The sequence below is a fragment of the Lutjanus erythropterus genome, chromosome 3, assembly GCF_056507025.1.
Source record: "Lutjanus erythropterus isolate fLutEry1 chromosome 3, fLutEry1.hap2, whole genome shotgun sequence".
NCBI classification, from domain to species: Eukaryota; Metazoa; Chordata; class Actinopteri; order Lutjaniformes; family Lutjanidae; genus Lutjanus; species Lutjanus erythropterus.
This window is the reverse complement of record NC_139319.1, coordinates 43,935,094-43,953,760: the sequence shown is the minus strand read 5'-3', so window position 1 is coordinate 43,953,760 and position 18,667 is coordinate 43,935,094. Positions and strand designations below refer to the sequence as shown.

Sequence of the window (18,667 nt, the reverse complement as noted above, 5' to 3'; positions counted from 1 at the left end):
ACCCCAATCCCTTCCCTTCACTCTCTCGCTCTCTCTTACACACACTGTAAGCATCTCTGCACTGCCAGATTTACTGTAAATGTCACACATCAACATGATAATGACAAAAACTGACTCCCACAGAACTAAGACCACAGGTCAGTCATTTTCAACAATGAACACTGTATGCACTGTCTCACAAACAAACTCTCAGTTCAATGTTCAGTTCATGTCTACAAACAAAAATATAATATAGGGTTTTTCTATAAGTGAACACTCTCAAAGTGCAGACTTTCTCAACCAAAGTGCACACTTTCTCAATCAAAGTGCACACTTTTATAATAATTAAAAAACACAATACTTTTAAACTTTACTTTTATACTTTTTCTCAGCAAATCCACAACTGCAATAACCATTGTGACCAGCTGTTCTGTAGGCAGCTGAGTTTTAAACTTTAAAAGTATTAAAAATAATTTGCTTTCACTGTAAAATATATGTTTTTTTAATTATTATAAAAGTGTGCACTTTGATAGAAAAACCCTATAATTTACAATAGCATTTTTTCTCTTACCATGCATGTTGCTTAGTGGGACTTCTGGCATTCCTTGCCCTCAACAATCCTTTTCAAATCTGGTTTATAGTCAGTTGTTGCCACTCTAAGCAATTCCTTCACATGTGTGTCTGTCAGAACAGAGCGATGCTTTGATTTCACGTGTTTCAGGGTAGAAAACAGAGACTCGCAGACGTATGTTGACCCAAACATCGACAGTATCTTAAGCGCAGCCCGTTTGACATTTGGGTACTTTTCCATTGGCACACTTTTCCAGAATTCAATGGTCCCTTCTCTCAAAGCAGGTTTCAGTTGGTCCTCTTCACAAAGATCGATCATCTCCAACTCAGCTGCAGCCTCATCTGTGACCAGCGGGGTTTTCAAACAGCCCGGCTCCGCATTAAACGGGTCAACGAAGAATGTAATCTGTGGCCTTTTCAGTTGAAGATCACGGAACCGGGTCACAAAGCTTTCGTACAGGTTTTCAACCATTGTTGCATATCTTGCTGTTTGCTTATTCAGGACGGTGCTGGTGACTTGCCCGCTGGCTTTTAGCAGAGTGGGAAAATGCGTTAAATCTTTCTTCTGAATATGCGTCTTGAACAGCTTCAGTTTGTTGGCGAACGCAAACACACTTTGCACCAGGTCAGGCAGTATTTTTGACTTACCCTGCAGGGTCAGGTTCAGTCTGTCCAAGTGGCACAGCATGTCGACCAAAAAAGACAGATCCATAGTCCACTTAAGGTCTGAGAGCTCGGGATAGTGCTTATCCTTCTCTTCCATGAACAGTTTCACAGCATCCAAAAGCTCAGAGAAGCGACAAAGTACCTTGCCTTTTGACAGCCACCTCACCGTGCAGTGCAGCGGCAAGTCACCTGGAAGGGACTGGTCCAGCTCAGCGATGAGGTTTTTGAATTGTCTGTGGTTAAGCGCATGTGTGCGAATGTAGTTGACAATTTCCATCACAGGCTTCATGACGTTATCTAAATTCAGTGATTTAGACACGAGTTGCTCCATGTGGATGATGCAGTGGAAATTCCAAAACTCTGGAAAAGTTCGGTCAGCTTTGCACAGTCCCACAAGCCCGTTCACAGATCCGATCATGGCTGGCGCTCCATCCGTGGCTATCGCAGTTAGTTTCGATATGGGCAGTTTTGCTTTTACAAATGCAGCCACCATTGTTTCTTTCATATCTATGCCACGGGTTCTGTCTTTTAATGGCACAATATCAAGGAGTTCTTCTTTGATCACACAATCTTTTGACACAGACCGTGTAAATATTGCCAGCTGAGGCTTGTCTTGTATGTCACAACACTCATCCAATGCGACGCTAAAATACTCACAGGCTTGAAGGTCGGAGTGCAACTGTGATTCAATAGCCGTGTTAATGTCCGATATTCTGTGTTCTACCGTGTGGCGGGACAGTTGGATGTCTGATACCATTCGTTTCAGTTTGTCGTTTTCAGGAGACAAGATTTCAACAATGTCACTGAGGCATGTTTTGACGAATTCCCCTTCATTGTATGGCTTTTTAGCCCGTGCGATGTTCCAAGCAAGTTTATATGATGCGAGCGTTACGGTCTCTGACTGCTTCATAAATTTTTGGAACACTTGTGTCTGCTTTTCTGCCTGACCTTTCAAAGTGACCAACTTGTGCTTGCGAAGTTCAGTCCCCTTTGGAAATTCCTGGTCGATGTTAGCATGGAGTGAACTGAAGTGCCGCTGAAGATTTGAAGCCTTGAAATGCGCCAATGATGCTTGACATATAAGGCAGAATGGCTTGCCATTACGTTCAACAAAAAAAAATAAACTCTCCCACTCTTTTAAAAACGTCCTGTGTTCATCTTCATATTTTCGTTTTGCTGTGCATTTTTTCCCTGCCATTTTGACAGCGAATTTGGTAGGCCTACACACTACTCAACGAGTTTCCCTCCAAGTCATTTGCGTCAACGCGCATGCGCGTGATATGCACGTACTGTAAGCACACAAACACAAAATTCGACATGAACGTAAGAGCCGCACGAAAGCGGGCAAAGAGCCGCATGCGGCTCGGGAGCCGCGGGTTGGCCAGGCCTGTCATAGAGTAACCAAAAAGTAAGGGTTATGTGCCTTGGAAACGTGCATGTGAATGTGTACTGAATGAAGGTCAATGATTAAAAGCAGAAATTGTGAGGAAAGGTCAGGGTGTCACCAAAATCAAACGTATCCTCCCATCGGGGCTCTTAAATGTCAACATGTGAACCACAACCGCATTTTGTTGTGCGATCTTGTGTTGTGTCATGACAATAAAACTGAAACCTGAGCCTAATATTGCATGTTCTTGCATTCAGTCTTGTAAATATGGAGACACTGCTTGACATCAGCATACTGAAACAACACATGGGCAGATGTACCCACATCAATATGCTTGCCAGAGTCCACTTGAGAGTACCTGAGACAGGACCATAACTATGTGATATAAGTCACAAGGTGAATATATTTAATGGGTTAAAAAAAAAGTCAGTTATATCAGCCCTGTTCCCTAGAAATTTACATGCAAGTAATGTGACAGCAAACAGCAGACAGGGACATATAATGCAGAACAAAATATGTTTCTATTAACATAATGATGACATGTTAATTAATGTATCTGGCAAATTGCAAAAATGTCACTGACAATGTAATTAATTTTGTGCTTTGAGCACCACAGGGCTAAAAACACTGCAGCTCACACCAAAACAGTACAGATGTCCTATGGTTTCATATTGGATCCAGAGTACTGTGGAATGTATGCCTTTTGAAGCTATAAGGTTCTGGCTCAAGGACCAACCATTCAAGTTTTTCATATTCGGGACCCCTCTGGACTGCATGGACATGTCTATGCCACTGTCTCTTCGTCATGCCTGATTACCCCTGCTGACTGTAATTCTTTGAACCTTCTTTTTTGTTTAGTTTGCTGTTTATCACATAATTTATCAATTATTAAACTGATTGAGTCATTCTTTGACTTATATCCTTTTTGTCTGTTGTCTATGATGTGACCATCGTGCAGAACACTAGTGACAATGATGGGCACAGAATCGGATATGTGACGCTGACCAGTCAGGGCCAATCATGCTGAAAACCGGCCGGTTCCAGTCTCTGGCTGGTCATCCTAATGGCATCCCTAATATATATCTGCTGTGTCCTTTAATTTGTAATTTCATGATCCTCAAAACTCAATAAATATACTCCATAAAAAATACAAACAAAACATAATAGATGGATAACCAGCATTACAGGCTGGGGGAAAGATGTGTAGTTTTAATTTTGGGGTGACCTGTCCCTTTACAGTTTTTGTGACTTCCACGCACTGAATCCTGCACTGCATAGCTTGTCATGACACGAATTTCCGTGATATACCATAGAGGTCTGACACACAAATACACAAATATGCAAACACACCCCAAAGGAAAAGTAAATCAAGGGCATTTCCTTTAAGAATTCATTTGTATAGACTCTATAAGTAGTTATGTTTATGTCCCTTCCCTCCCTAAAATTCTGTTCAGCACATTTAAATTGTTAGTCCAGCCTACTTTTATTGCATAGCTCCAGTATTTATCATTTGTTTTGTTTAAATACCAAGCCAAACATAAACAGTCATAAATCTTCCACGAAGAACACAGCATATACGTCCCAAGGGACTCAATGTTTCAGGTCCCCATAGGAGAGCCGTTCACAGTGCCTGACTGTAAATGGCAAATTCCCTTGAAACTCTTTGTCCCAATTTAACAACTATGCTCGGGTCTTTCTTTCATTTCAAGACAGCGGGAATGTTTGTTGTTGTCTGTTTCAGGTTTAAAAAAAGAGTTAGACACACAAACGGCATCCACCCTCATAAGCGCGAGCAATCATTTACATTGGTGTAACAAGCAAAAAGGCGCGCACGTCCACACGCAAGCACAATCAGTGACCTTACAGGCAATTTGAAGGTTTTTAGCCGAGCCACTGTTAAAAATGATTAGGCACTTGTCGATGGCGAGGTGATTGCCAGTGAAGGGCTTTCCTGTGGTTAAGGGGTGCTTAAGGTCACAGTGCTTTCAGCCTCTAATGCAGTCTGAAGAGGTCATTCAATAAAATGGCCCCCTTTATCCCACCCACACTAAAACATCCAGAGCAAGAAGACTTTGCCCTTTGTTTTGACTTTTCCAATGCAGAATCAAACTAGTACAATACATACCACAGCCAACACAATGTAAGGACACCCCAGCTCTACATGATGAGTGTTGAGCATCTTGTTTCGGGTGCTGTGCACTTCTGTAGCTGTTGCACTTCTGCTGAAAGCTGAGCCATTCAGTCACTATGTTTGTTCAGACACCATTAAAGCTAACCATATACCATACAGACATCCATTGTCCGTAACCGCTTATACTGACGGGTTGCGGGAGGGCTGGAGCCTATCCCAGCTGACACTGGGCAAGAGGCAAGGCACACCCTGGATAAGCCGCCAATTCTTCGCAGGGCTGACACACTGAGACAAACAACCACTCATGCTCACATTCACACCCATGGGCAATTTAGAGTTACCAAGTAATCTATTATGCTGCATATCTTTGGACTGTGGGAGGAAGCATGAGTACCTGGAGAGAACCCCCACAGACATGAGAAGATCTCTGCACAGAACTGCACAAACTCCCCAGTGGAACTCAGAACCTTCTTGCTGTGAGTCGACAGTGCTAAGCACGGTGCCACCCCTGGTAAAGACATGCAACATGTCAAGTTAGAAAATGAATGCCCTTCAGTGTGAAACCACAATCCCACCACTCTTTTCGTCAGCTGGTATGAACAGATACTCATGCTCAACCGGTTTCTGGAAATCAGTTTAGAACTGTTTGAAATAATGAACCAATCCAATTTACAGCTTTGTTGTTATGTTTTAATCTTCTGGTTGAAATGTGTTTATATTACTCAAACGTGCTAAAACAATGAAAGAAGATGGAAGATTTTACACAGTTGACCCCTTTTTCACCAGTCCGAATGGTTACATTCAAGATTTTTGCAATGTTGGTGCAATCTTGCAAACTAAGGCAGCTAAAAAAAAGGTACCAATTCTATTGAGGCATATAGGAGATAGAGAAGCACTAAGTTAACATATTTATGTTAGATGACCTTAAGAACTGCCTCTGTCATCCTTGATGACGATGGTCATCAACAAGGGGCATTGTAGAATGCATAATCCTGTATAATATGATATGCCCACTTTGGATCTTGAGGAAAACCTGATATGTTTTTATCTTGCAAGGCAGCTGGATTCGCGAGATCTTGAGATCACACGAGAATACATCTCATCATCCATCTATCAGTGTCCTTAGACGGATTACTGGCAGCTACAGGCATGGTTTTAGGCGTGCCGACAGCAAGAAGCGTCCATGGAAACAGCTCATCTCAACAAGCAACAGCAGCTCCTGAAGCGGTTAGCATAGATACTGTGATGGCAAGAGTTATATCAGAACTGGAGAGTATTTCTTCATTGAAAGAAGAGTAAAGAACAACACTGAAGGCTTTCCTCCATGGAAAAGATGTTTTCGCTCTTCTTCTGGATGGCTTCGGCTTCATTTTGGTGAGTTGATCTGATTGGTTGAAGTTACAGAACAGAACAGAGCTGGTTCCATGTTGGTAGAACAGGCCTCAGAGCAAATGGGGGCATTCAAGGGTATTGCATTGTGAAAGACGGTCTGCTGTACTGCTATATCATGTTGGATCAATTTTTGGAATTGTTTCTGGACATTGATCATGGTGCTGTTGTATTGATTAATTGGAGATTATGTTGCACTTTAAAATACAGTGAATTCCAATGCAACAACCCTGGTAACAACAGTCACCTAAACACCAACTGACATCTCTCTGACATAATTAACCATTACGACCTTCACAAAGTGGCCTCCTATAATAGATTGCATGAGAATGTCTAAATTTTCAAAAAGCGTGCACCCTGTTTCTACGGTACATGTTTGTGGGAGGCACATACACACATAAACACAGGGATGTACACACACACAAACCTCATATGAGTCATGGGTAAGCATGCACCTGCTCATGCTTAACCAATTAATATGGAACACAGATGACAGCACATGCTTTGCCAATAAGGAGGACATGAAGAGGGTTTGATGTGAATGCAGGACCGCAGCTAATGGTCCTTATTTTTTGTCACAGTTGTCAGGTCAAAACTTCCCGTAACCGATGTATAAAAAGGAACAAAAAGCTTGGTCAGATCTCCAAATTCATAAATTTGCTGTGGATATCCAACTTGAGAAATCTTCTGTGACCTACCCAAACCTTCGATCACAATCCCGATCAACACGTGAGACTAATCATACAAATGACAAAATAAAATATAAGTTCTGGTGTTAATATGATGGGTCACCAAATACAGTGCTGACCATTTAAAATAGGTCAGATAAATTAAATATGTAATTAAATTCATATGGCTTTGTTTTATCAGTTATGATTACTTAAAAAAAATCAATCATGAATATTTTATTGTAATTTCAAACTCATAAAATTATATAGCCTTCAGTTAAATGACAGTAAGACAGAAGTGGTCCTACTTGGTCCCCCAAACTCCACCAGGGGGATAGCTGACCACTTGGACCCTCTGGTTCCCAACCTCTATCCTCATGCCAGGAATCTTGGTTTCATTTTTGATTTGACCTTAAAATTTGACAAACAGATAAACTCTGTTGTGAAGGTTTTTTTTTTTCCAGCTCTGAAATATTGCCAAAATCAAACCATTTCTCTCCTTCAATAACCTTATGATAGTCACAAATTCCTTAATTTCGTCTCGACTGGACTACTGTAACTCCCTCTATTTGGGAATCAACCAGTCTTCTCTGGCTCGCCTACAACTGGTGCAGAATGCCACCGCCAGATTGCTGACTGAAACATGACAGTATTACACCGGTTCTAGCATCCCTGCACTGGCTTCCAGTAAAATGCAGAATAGATTTTAAGGTTCTCCTACTTGTGTTTAGAGCTCTGCACGGTCTGGCACCCCCTTACTTGTCCGAGCTCCTCTGCCCCCTTTCCAACCCCAGATCGCTCAGATCCTCGGACCAGCTGCTTCTAGATATCCTACGTTCTAGACTGAAGGGGAAAGGTGATCGGGCATTTGCTGTAGCTGCCCCTAAGCTCTGGAACAGCCTACCCTTGGCAAAAAAAGTGTTCCCCCTCTGTTGATATTTTCAAAGCAAAACTTAAGATTCACATGTTCTCTCAGGCTTTTGAGTGTCCTTAGAGTTGTACTCTTACTTTTATTTATGCATTTTTATTTTATTATTACCATCATTATTATGATTATTATTTTCTGTTTATTTGTGTTTTCATATTTTATCTGTTCCTCTATTTATCTACTTGTGTCTGGGTGGCATTTTTATGTCATTTTCTGCTGCCCTTGTTGTTTTTACCATTTGTATTTCTTATATTCCTTATTTCATTGTACAGCACTTTGGTCAGCCTCGGTTGTTTTTAATGTGCTTTATAAATAAACTTGACTTGACTTGACTTGATAAAATTGAATTGTTTTTAATTTATTTTTTATGATCTCTTAAGGCCCACCTGCAGGACTCACCAGAATAGACCTGTATGTTTTTGATGACCTAAAGCCAAACTACATTGAAATCAGATATTCCTGCTTCAGGGGGAAAATAAAACAAACAAAAAAAACCTAAAAACTACATGAAATCCTCCAAAAGCTGAAAACCTGATGATAACACACTTAACACCAACTTAACACCAACCAAAGCTTTTGGATGAGTAAAACAAAAATAATTAGACGTGACAGGAATGAATATGCGAGGGAACTGAACTGACACAGGGGAGAGTGTATTACTTGAGTTAAACACATCCTCATACCTAAATGACAGAGTAATTCAATTGCCTAGACGCCCAACACAACATATATGGCAGCAACATGCATACTGACCATCAGGGATGGAAGAAAAAAATTAATACTCTTCATTTTCGGATTGCTGAATTGATATTTTTAAAATATATATAATTACTAGCACTCAGTTTGTTAGGTCAGTGCTAATATAGTATATTGGGAATTACAATTGTTGTGCTAATGAAAATTAGCCTTGTGGTTGCTTTGATATTATCTTAACAAAATGAAACATTTTACTTCATGTACTTAACATAAAACTACATGACAGACAAACTAACACTTGCTGACTTCACACTGTTCCGCCCTGATCAACTTCAGCAACCTGAAAGGGGCAAAATTCAAGCTTATATTAATTTTGGCCTAACATCATACTTTATAATTTTTTATGGCACTGCCTTGATGACTTTAAGCGAAGCAGTTTACTTCAAAAAGCACTATATTTACAATTTTTATATATGGTATAGCAATGGTGTTTCTGGTGTGGCCACATGCTCATAGCTTGTGTGTGTGTGCGTGTGTGTGAAAGATTCCTCCAAAATAGTCCTCACTGAGGACTTTATTTTTACTGGTAATAGAAATGTAGGAGTGGGTTATTGCCACTCTGCGCGCGAGTGCGTGTATTATTACTCCATTATGACTTCAGTTTTGAAACCACTGTCTGACTCAGAACACACAACAGAAAAATAAAGAAGCATTTTGAACAAGAATGAAATAAACAGAAAACCACTTCACAGACGGAGAGAGAGAAGGGAGGAAAGTGAGAAAGTAAGATGCAGCACAAGAGTTTGTGTAGCCGGAGAAACTGGATCTGTCCAAACACACCTGCTTGTAATGATTTTCATCAAGCTGTCTGTTTGTGTGTGTGCGTGTGTGTGTGTGTGTGTGGATTCAAAATATGCCTAGTCCTGTCTGTGGTTCATTCGTTCTCTAAAGGCTGAAACAGAGACGCACGGAAACACACATACGCTCAGTCAAAGTATGGTATAGATTAGCGGAGAACAGACTTTCTAAACACACTTATGTTAACAGACCAGATTCTCTCTCTCTCTCTCTCTCTCTCTCTCTCTCTCTCTCTCTCTCTCACTCTCTTTCTCTCTCACACACACACACATGCTGCTATTTCAGAAAGACTGTCCTCTTAATGGTATAAGAGGGAGCTCTGAACAGAACATTGGTGCATTAGGATATATGTATAAACATGTCATTTTCACTTAGATGTAATGAAGGAGGGATAATGGAAGTCATTCTAAACACATTCTTTCCTCCTGCATGAATTTATGGAAAGCCAAAGGGGTCACCGTTCACCTTGCTTCCATTGCTTGCTAAAACCTAAAAAATAAATTGCTAATATCTACTGCTACAGTAAAAAAAAATCGACTGTTAACTATCATTATTTGTGTTAAACAATTAACCACATGTGAGGCAGTGGAGCTCCAAAGTTTTCTCCTACAAAATACTCCTAAAGTCTGGAGACTAACTAGGAAAATATAGGACTTGGTAAACATGACATACCCACTGACACGCCTATTTTCTAATCCAGATTAATAGAACACTCTCTGGGACAGTGAAAGAAAATGCAGTTAAAATGAAATCAGGTTCTACTGGTCAAACTTGAACTTGAACGTTGATTAACCAGGGCAAGTAAAATGCCATGTCAGGCAAGTAAATCTGGCAACTCACTTGCCTGACTTTATGAAAATGTTTTGATAATTGCTTCATTGTTAGTGTATGTTTTCATGCAAATGAGAAGAGAATGCTGTTTTTGTCTTGACAAATATGGAGATTTCCTGCTTTTCTTCATTTATTATCATATTAAACTGAATATTGTTAGGTTTTAGACTAAGAAAAAGACATCACCTTGGGGCTTAAAAAAACTGGGATGTGCAATTTACACTACTTTCTGACATTTAATAAATGTCCCAGCCCTAGATTAAACATAATAATTAGCATAAGTCTATGTTTGATAACAGTGAGTACATAAAAAATTGACTTCCAGCAAGTATGTTTCTGACCCTCTTGACTGACTGGGTGAGTGACATAATTTTCTGAAAGTTAGGTGACAAACGTGATTTTTTTTTTCTTTTTTGGATGCGAGAGCATGGAGTGTTTGGTTTTGCTTGGTTTTGGCTCGTCCATTCAGCAAGAAAAAATGGTGGTCTGCCTGGTCACAAACCTTCTTGTATTACAGCTAAACAGTGCATTCAAACATGTTTCTGAAAGAATTTGAGAGAAACAGGCAATGCAGTGACAGGATCAGGTGCATTGCATTGGATAGACAGAGCAGAGCACTAAAGAGCACTAAATGATAAACTGTAATTCTGTATTTGACTTGGCATTTTGTCAACCAAAATCTGGAGCCATAGAACCAGATCTCAGGACTTGGTCATCCTAAAAACACCTAGATATGAATTGGGGAAGCCTGCCTTCGCTATTACTGCACCCATGATGTGGAATAATTTTAAAAAACACAAGCTAAGCTGTCTTGTCTGGTGTCATATGGCATCTTTAACTCTTTCCCTGCCACGAGATATCTCGTCAATTAAGACAAAATGCTTCCCGGCCAGCGACAATCTCATCAATTGCTGTTTTCACTGCCAGGCAGTAGAGGACCCTGTGATGGATCATCTGACAAAAACTTGTCACTCAAAGAACAAGAAAAGAACCACCAGAACTGAGCAGCATTGTGTTATCTAGCGTGAAAACATCAGTGCCCAGTGGCAGATCCAGGGGCAGTGGGACCAGGGCACAGAGCGAGAATGCTCACACTGCAGGCCCTGGGACTCTCACCTTAGCTGGAGCAGACAGCGCTCCAGCCCCCGGTCCTCTTGGACAGTGTTTCGGGTCACAGCTAATGTTAGCCACACTTATATTACCTGATATGAAGTGATAAAAGAAACAAAATTAATTTTAATGAATTTGCTAGTCTGCTGAAAAACCAGACATGAGCCTTCAGTTCCCAAAGGTTGAGAACCCCTGCTCTAAATAATGTTATCTGAGCTTTACTTTAAGTAAGCGGTTCTGGAGAAACGTTTTGGGACTGAAACGCACCGCTCAACCATCTTACCGACATGTGATTGGCCAAAGTCTCACATCACAGGCTAGATGGTCTTAATTCTAAAAGCAGAGCCAAGAGGAAGAACAGAAGACTAGTTTTCTCTCAGACAACCTACATGACATTACGCTTAAGGATAATAGTAGAACTTAAACCCAGTGATGACAAAAAAATAATCTGCCTACCCTGGCTTTAAGATTAGAGGTGATAACAAGGTTTCTGTTTGTTCTGTAGGGTGTTCTACCTGTTCTCTCCAGTTCTAACTGAGCCTGTGCTGCAGCAGCCCTGACACAGCACATGTCCCAGACCTTTCCGTGACCTCGTCTCTCCCTATCTAATATTCACCCACTCCTCCTCTCTTTCCCTCTCTGTGTCTCCCTCCATTCCCCCCTTCACCTCCCTCCCAACACGTCTTTCATATTTCAGTAGATTTTAGCAGAGATCAACTCTCTCAGGTTAAGTTGCTCCTTTTTAAAGGTCTCCAAATATGGATGCTGGTGTGTGTGCAGTGCCAGCTGTGGGCAACACTGAGGTTCTCACTGCAACGTTTGTTGTCAGTGGAAGAAATGTAGAATGTTAATTTGTGATCCGCTAAATAATTTCTCCATGAAGTGCCATCTACACTGAACCTTTGTAGAGTTGTTGGAAAGGTCAGATATTATGTCAGAAAATTTAGGAAACATCAAGAAATTCAATAAATCAAGTAAAACCAACCAGTTTTATTAGAAGGCCAACGTGTCCTCATTAAATTCCAACAACATAATATGATAAAATAACATCAAGTAATATAATATTTCCACCAGTGTACTGTCTCCTTTCTCCTGCTCTGTAAATTGAAATGTAACAAGCTTTGTTCCGTTGTGTTACCTTCCCTGCATGTGTGTGTGTAAAGGCTATACTTGCATTGACGTGTTGACATTTTTGTTGTTTCTATTTATGTGCTGACGACAACCTGACCTAAATCTTACTCTCTGATCAGGTCCCTGGGAGGCTTGTACAAGTGCATTCTGGGAAAATAAAACCTCTCACCGGCTGACCCTGTCACACCTTTCTGTCGCTCCTCAGGAAGGAGATTTGTATGTGTGTGTGTGCGTGTGTGTGTGTGTGTGTGTGTGTGTGTGTGTGTGTGTGTGTGTGTTTCCCCAATGGTTATTCTTTTTTTTTAGCTTTTCTTTTCTTGTTCCGTATGAGTTTTTTTCACCTCTGCCACTCTCCAGCTGTCTCACACTAACCCCATCAAGTGAAGTGTTATCTTTATCAAATGGTGTGGGCTTTTTCATGGTCAGTCCTGATGGTTTCATAATAAAAGTATCATAGTTTGTCTTGTAATAAGTAGGCCTGGGTGATATAACTGAAAAACATATTTCATATTGGTCGGTATTGATCATACAGGTCGCAAAGTGGATAAGGTGATAAAATAAGTTTGCTGTATTATCACTGGGTGATATAGACAAAAACATTTATTACATTTTTGACTAAATACCCTGACAGCTATATTGCAACAATACTGTCAGTCTGACTATTGGTGCTTTCACAAAATATTAACCATAGGCTTGCAAATTTTGTGTCTTAATCGATTCATTATTAATCATTAATATCTCTAATTAAAACAATGAGATTTTTGATAAATAATCATTGGTGATGTGGATAAAATGACTGAGTAAAGGCAAAAAACAGCTGTGAGGTCAGAAAATTGAATCACTGTACTCTACTTTAAAACCAGGAAAATATGTCCATGTACAAGATGAACAGTCCTGTTTCTGGTCTTTTCTCTAGTTACTTTTGTTGTGTACTTTATTTCTATTATGGTGTGTATTTTGGGTTTGTGCAGGTGTTGAGAAACACGTTATCAGGTTCACTTTGTCGGTCTCCTTCTACATTACACTTTACCAACACCGTCATTTTCTCATATGATGAATAGCAAAGAACTGTTGTCTTTTTTCTTCAGAGTAGCTACAGTTCATTTAGAAGTTCATGCAATCCTCAAAGCAAAATTAAAACATGAAAATCTAGTTTTCCAGTCACCCAGGAAAGGTATTTCAATTACAGAAGTTGAATTTAAGTCTGATGTTTTAGTCGGCATGTTCTGCCGCAGTAGTTCTCCCATCATGCAGCTGCACTGACACAGCACATGTCCCAGACCTTTCCATGACCTCGTCTCTCCCCATCCAATATTCACTCGTTCCTTCTGCATCTCCTTCCTCCTCCTCTCCTTCCCTTCTTTGTGTCTGCTCGTGTTCAACCTCCTCCCCTCCTCCCGCCAGCTCTTTCATATTTCAGTAGGTTTTAGCAAGGATCAACTCTCTGAGGTTAAGTTGTTCCTTTCAAAGGTCTGCTCATGTATGTGTGTGTGGGTGTGGGTGTGTGCATGTGTGTGTGTTCAGTAGACCAGCATGTCCCAGAGGTTAAGTCAAGTGTTTCAAAAATCAGTAGGAGAGGTGTTTTACTGCTGTATAGTCAGTGCAGTGTGTGTATGTGTGCGTGTGTGTTTGTCTTGGTGTGTTTTCCCCATCAGCCAAGAGATTTTGCAGCATATGAAGAGAAAGAGGGAAAGAGCTTTTTTAGGCTTCGGTCATAAAAGTCAGGAGAGTGTTTGGAGTAAGAGGACGTTGAAGTGAAGCAAGGTTCTATGAGGACACACACACAGACACACAGTATGTCGTTGGGTTTCATACACACTGGATGTGAACAAGACTCTGACATAAACTGCCCAAAATCAGCAAGCCAAAACAAATTTCATTCATAATTGATTACATGAGAAGTCAGGGGATTGCCAAAATCAATAGGATACAATATCTCAGAACAATGGATGTCTGTACAGAATTACATAGCAGTCCATCCAGTAGATGCAGTTAGACATATTTCAGGTTAGGTCCAAAGTAGTGGACTGACCAGCTGACACTGCCAGTCCTTGAACTCTGCTGTTATTGTAGCTGAAATGACTCTCATATCACTCTCACAATCACTCTCAGCATAATGTAAGACATCAAAAAACAGCTTACCTTTCAGTATTAGGGTACTTTGCATTCAGCTTTGTGGTTTTGGGGCCCTTTTTGGGTACTGAGTACTTTGCGGTATGCATTGGTGTAGTGGTTTAGGGGTGTTCAGAGGCTCCTTGGTCGAGCTGTGGGTGACTTTGGGCAGTGAAGCCACTATGAAAATGGTGAGCCTCAGTCATGGAAATGATCTGGGCAACACACAAATGGTTATACATTGTTGCTTATGGCCAGTTTAGATGCGTGGGTGGTGCCGAGTTATCCTGACATGCCAGATGATTTGTTACACAGAACCATCTGTGAAATCGCCATCAGAAACTGTTTGGAAAAGGGCAAGTACTTTCAAGAAACACTTGGCAGGTGATTGGATGAACCATCTATCACATCTAACACACGGTAACTTCAACCAATTGGATCAAACTCTTGCCAAAGTTGGTTGGGACAAGTGCAAAAACATTTTTTCCATGGAAAAAAGCCTTCAGTCATATTTTTCACTCCTCTTTCAATGAAGAAATACTCTCCAGTTCAGTTAGAATAATTCTAATATAATCAATGCTATCACGGTATCAAGATTGATTGGCTGCACCACTTTTGATGCAGACACAAATGGATAACTTGAAACCTGGCAAGATGGATTCTCACATGTTCTTGTAATCTTGCAAATCCAGCTGCCTCGCAAGGTAAGTATCAAGCCGCACCCGAGATGGACTATCTCCAGAGTCCAAGTAAGTTGTTCATCCCTTTTCAGCCCCCCTTCTCTCCCTCAAATGTGCATGTTGAGACTCAACTTATGGAGAGCAGAGAGAAAGATGTTTGTAAAAGTGTCTCAGCACTTTTGTAGCTTCTAACTGAACCTCTGTAGTCTGAAGTTTAGTTTGTCTCCTGCGTTGCCGTTGGTGCTTTCAGATATCTGCTTTATTTTATCATTTCATGTTCGCCTTCAGCTGGATAGGGGTCGTGTCAAGTTACTGCTGATGAAAACCCAACATTTCCTGATTTTGCTGCTTCATAATAAATGCTTTAAAATAACAGGACCTATTATTATTATTATTTATAGAAAATGAAACATGTTGACCATTAAAAATAGCAGAGAAATTCATCACTGAAAACAAATCTAATAACACTGCAGGGAGGACGGCGTCATCAGTGAAGTGGGTATCCTTGCTGTAATGGAGATGCAAGTCCCTGCCGTGCTGGACTGGCATGCTGAGTCAAACTGAGTCAAGCCAAGCCAGAACACGTGTATTGAAAAGACCTAATAATTCAGCTCTTTGGCCTGACACACCATGTGGTTATTCATTATGGTGACAGCATGATGAGAAATGCAACAAATGAGAGTGTTTGAGTATGGATAATTGAGTAACGTATGGACCCTGCAGAGAGTGGCTTCCATATGGTTGCTATGTAAATTTTCTCTGGCTAATGCTGCTAACACCATATGCATATAATCTTGTTATTCACAGTTAGAAGCACATAGTTACAGGCTCTGCATGCTAGCATTTACATAATAGTTTACTACTATATTTAAATACAGTTTATTTGTCAGTTTGCTGCTGAACTCCATGAAGAGAAATATAAAATGTAAAATGTAAAAACCTGCAGCTGCACTGTATGTGATGTGTGCATTATAAAGTGGGATGTTAAAAGATAAAAATTCAGTCAGTCACACTCGCATTCTTGAGTTTTTTTTAGATGTTATTAATGAATTTTTTTTTTTTTTTTTTTGCAAAAAATCTTTTTCTACTATGCTGCATTCAAGTGCTGTTTGGTGCAGTCTGAAATTGGCCCACTTAACAGCATGTGTTATTTTGATGGAAAATCAAATTATAAAGCAAACTATTACAGAAGCTGTAGCTTTGCAAGTTGAATTGTTCAGCATTAGTAGAGATTTGCGCTCCACCAAGTATCAGCAAATTCTGTGCTTTCATCCTTTTAATTTTGTTTTCCCTCATGTAGCTCACCACTTTATGCATTTAGACACTTTCCTTTCTTATTCTTATTCTTATTATTTGTTGCAGCGGGGGAACAGTGGTGGCAATATTAATCAAAAATCCAACAAAAGTAGCAGTCCTTCATCCATCTCCATCTCTTGTTACTTTTTCACTTTTCTCATCATCACGCTCTCTCCTGGTCTTTCCTCCCACTCTTTCATATAGTCTGCCCTGTTTCCACCCCCTCCTCCCCTGCCCCCTGTCTGAGTAACCAACAGATAGAAGTGTCCATTTGGGAAAAGAGTCAGGTAGTGATTTATGCTCAAGTGTCTCAAATCCCCCTCTCTGTTCTCTGTTTCTCTCTCTCACACACATGCCCTCTCTACCTTTTAGTGACCCATAAATCTTATGGTGATGGACACAAACACACGTGCACACTAAAATGCATGAATTCACACCCACAAACAAGCCTGTCAACGTACTGTATCATTCTGAAGCTAAAAGACTGTCTTCCTGCTGCTTCCTGCTCTTTCTCTCTCTCTCTCTCTCTCTCTCTCTCTATATATATATATATATATATATATATATATATATGTATATATATCACTCACTCACACACACACACACACACACACACACACACACACACACACACACACACACACATACACACTTCTTTTACTTGGTGACATCAGCCCCTCATCATTAATTTTAATGACCATCAATACACCATAATACACCGGAGCATGCACGCACACACATCCGCACAGCAACAGGCGCCACAGATCCTGGAGAGCAATTATAGTCTGCACTTTGTTTATTATCTGTTACGAGAGGCAAGGGACTGTGTGTGTGTGTGTGTGTGTGTGTGTGTGTGTGTGTGTGTGTGTGTGTGTGTGTGTGTGTGTGTGTGTGATTTCGATAAGATCAGCCCTGTGTTTCTGCTATCCTATCCAGCATTGGCACCTCTCTTTGTCCTGCTTGACACTCCACCATTAAAGAAACCCAGCAACAAACTGAGAGGGACGAACAGGAAAAGCTGGACAGTTTGTGTGTGTGTGTGTGTGTTACTCAAAGAGATATAACTCTGTTAAGACCAATATCGAGACTAATAATGGTCTTTTATTCAAAATCATATCATGCCCACTAATGGATTGGAGGCCAGTGTTGCTCTTCAATACAACAGAGCCTGCAAAGCCAGGATAATCACTGAACTGAAGTCACGTAGCAACTCAGAGGGTCTAGTTACTGTGAAAAATGTAAATAAAAACAAAATTTAATAATTTGCAACCTATATTCAATTTAATACAGTACAGAGACAAGATATTTAATGTTCAAACTTTCTTTTTTTTTTCCTAAATGTATACTTTTTTGGATTTGATGCCTGCAACATGTTTCAAAAATTGGGAAAGGAGCAGCAAAAGTACAAATGTTGAAATAAACCATGTTTCGTACATTCCACAGGTAAACAGGTGACTGGGTAACAGGTGACAGTGTCATGTGTCAGTCGTTCACAGGAATGGATGGGGTGAGGTTCACTACTTTGTGGAAAACTGCATGGACAAATGATGCAACAGTTTAACAACACAAAACTGCAGGAATTTAGAGGAAATCTCTGCACATAAGGAACAAAGCTGAAACCCAAAATTCAATACCTGTGACCTTTGACACCTCAGGCAGTGCTGCATTGGAAACCCATATAACTAAAGGATTCTACATGGGCTCAGGAACACTTTGAAAAGGTAAACATAGTTTGTTGCTGCATCTATAAATGCAAGTTTAGACTCTACCATGCAAAGAGAAAGGCATGTCCAGAAACACTGCAGACTTCTCTGGGCCCAAGCTCATCTGAGATGGACTGAAGCAAAGTGGAAAAGTGTGGATGTGTTGCAGCAGCGTGTCTTCGTAGTAAAAGAGTTCAGGTACTAGAATGACCTGCCTGCAGTTCAGACCTGTCTCCCATTGAAAATGTGTGGTGCATTACGAAGCACAAAATACAACAACAGAGACCTCAGACTGTTGAGCACCTGAAGTTGTATATCAAGCAAGAATGAGAAAGACTTTCACTTTCAGAACTTCAACAATTAGAGTCCTCAGTTCTCAAATGCTTTCTGAGTGTTGTTAAAAGAAAAGGTGAACATGCTCCTGTCCCAATTATTTTGGAACATGTAAGCACACATCAAAATCAGAATAAGAACAATAAAGTTTATCAGTTTGAACATTACAACAACAACAACAACAACAACAATTTTCTTT

The 18,667-nt window shown here is 40.4% G+C and overlaps 1 protein-coding gene across 1 annotated transcript; it reads right to left on the bottom strand.

Annotated features, from left to right (window-relative positions):
- Positions 1-562: 562 nt before the first annotated feature.
- On the bottom strand, positions 563-1,708 carry LOC146330829 (general transcription factor II-I repeat domain-containing protein 2A-like). The gene has a single exon (XM_084711751.1). The coding sequence runs from the start codon at positions 1,706-1,708 to the stop codon at positions 563-565; it is 1,146 nt and encodes a 381-aa protein (XP_084567877.1).
- Between the last annotated feature and the right edge of the window lie 16,959 nt (positions 1,709-18,667).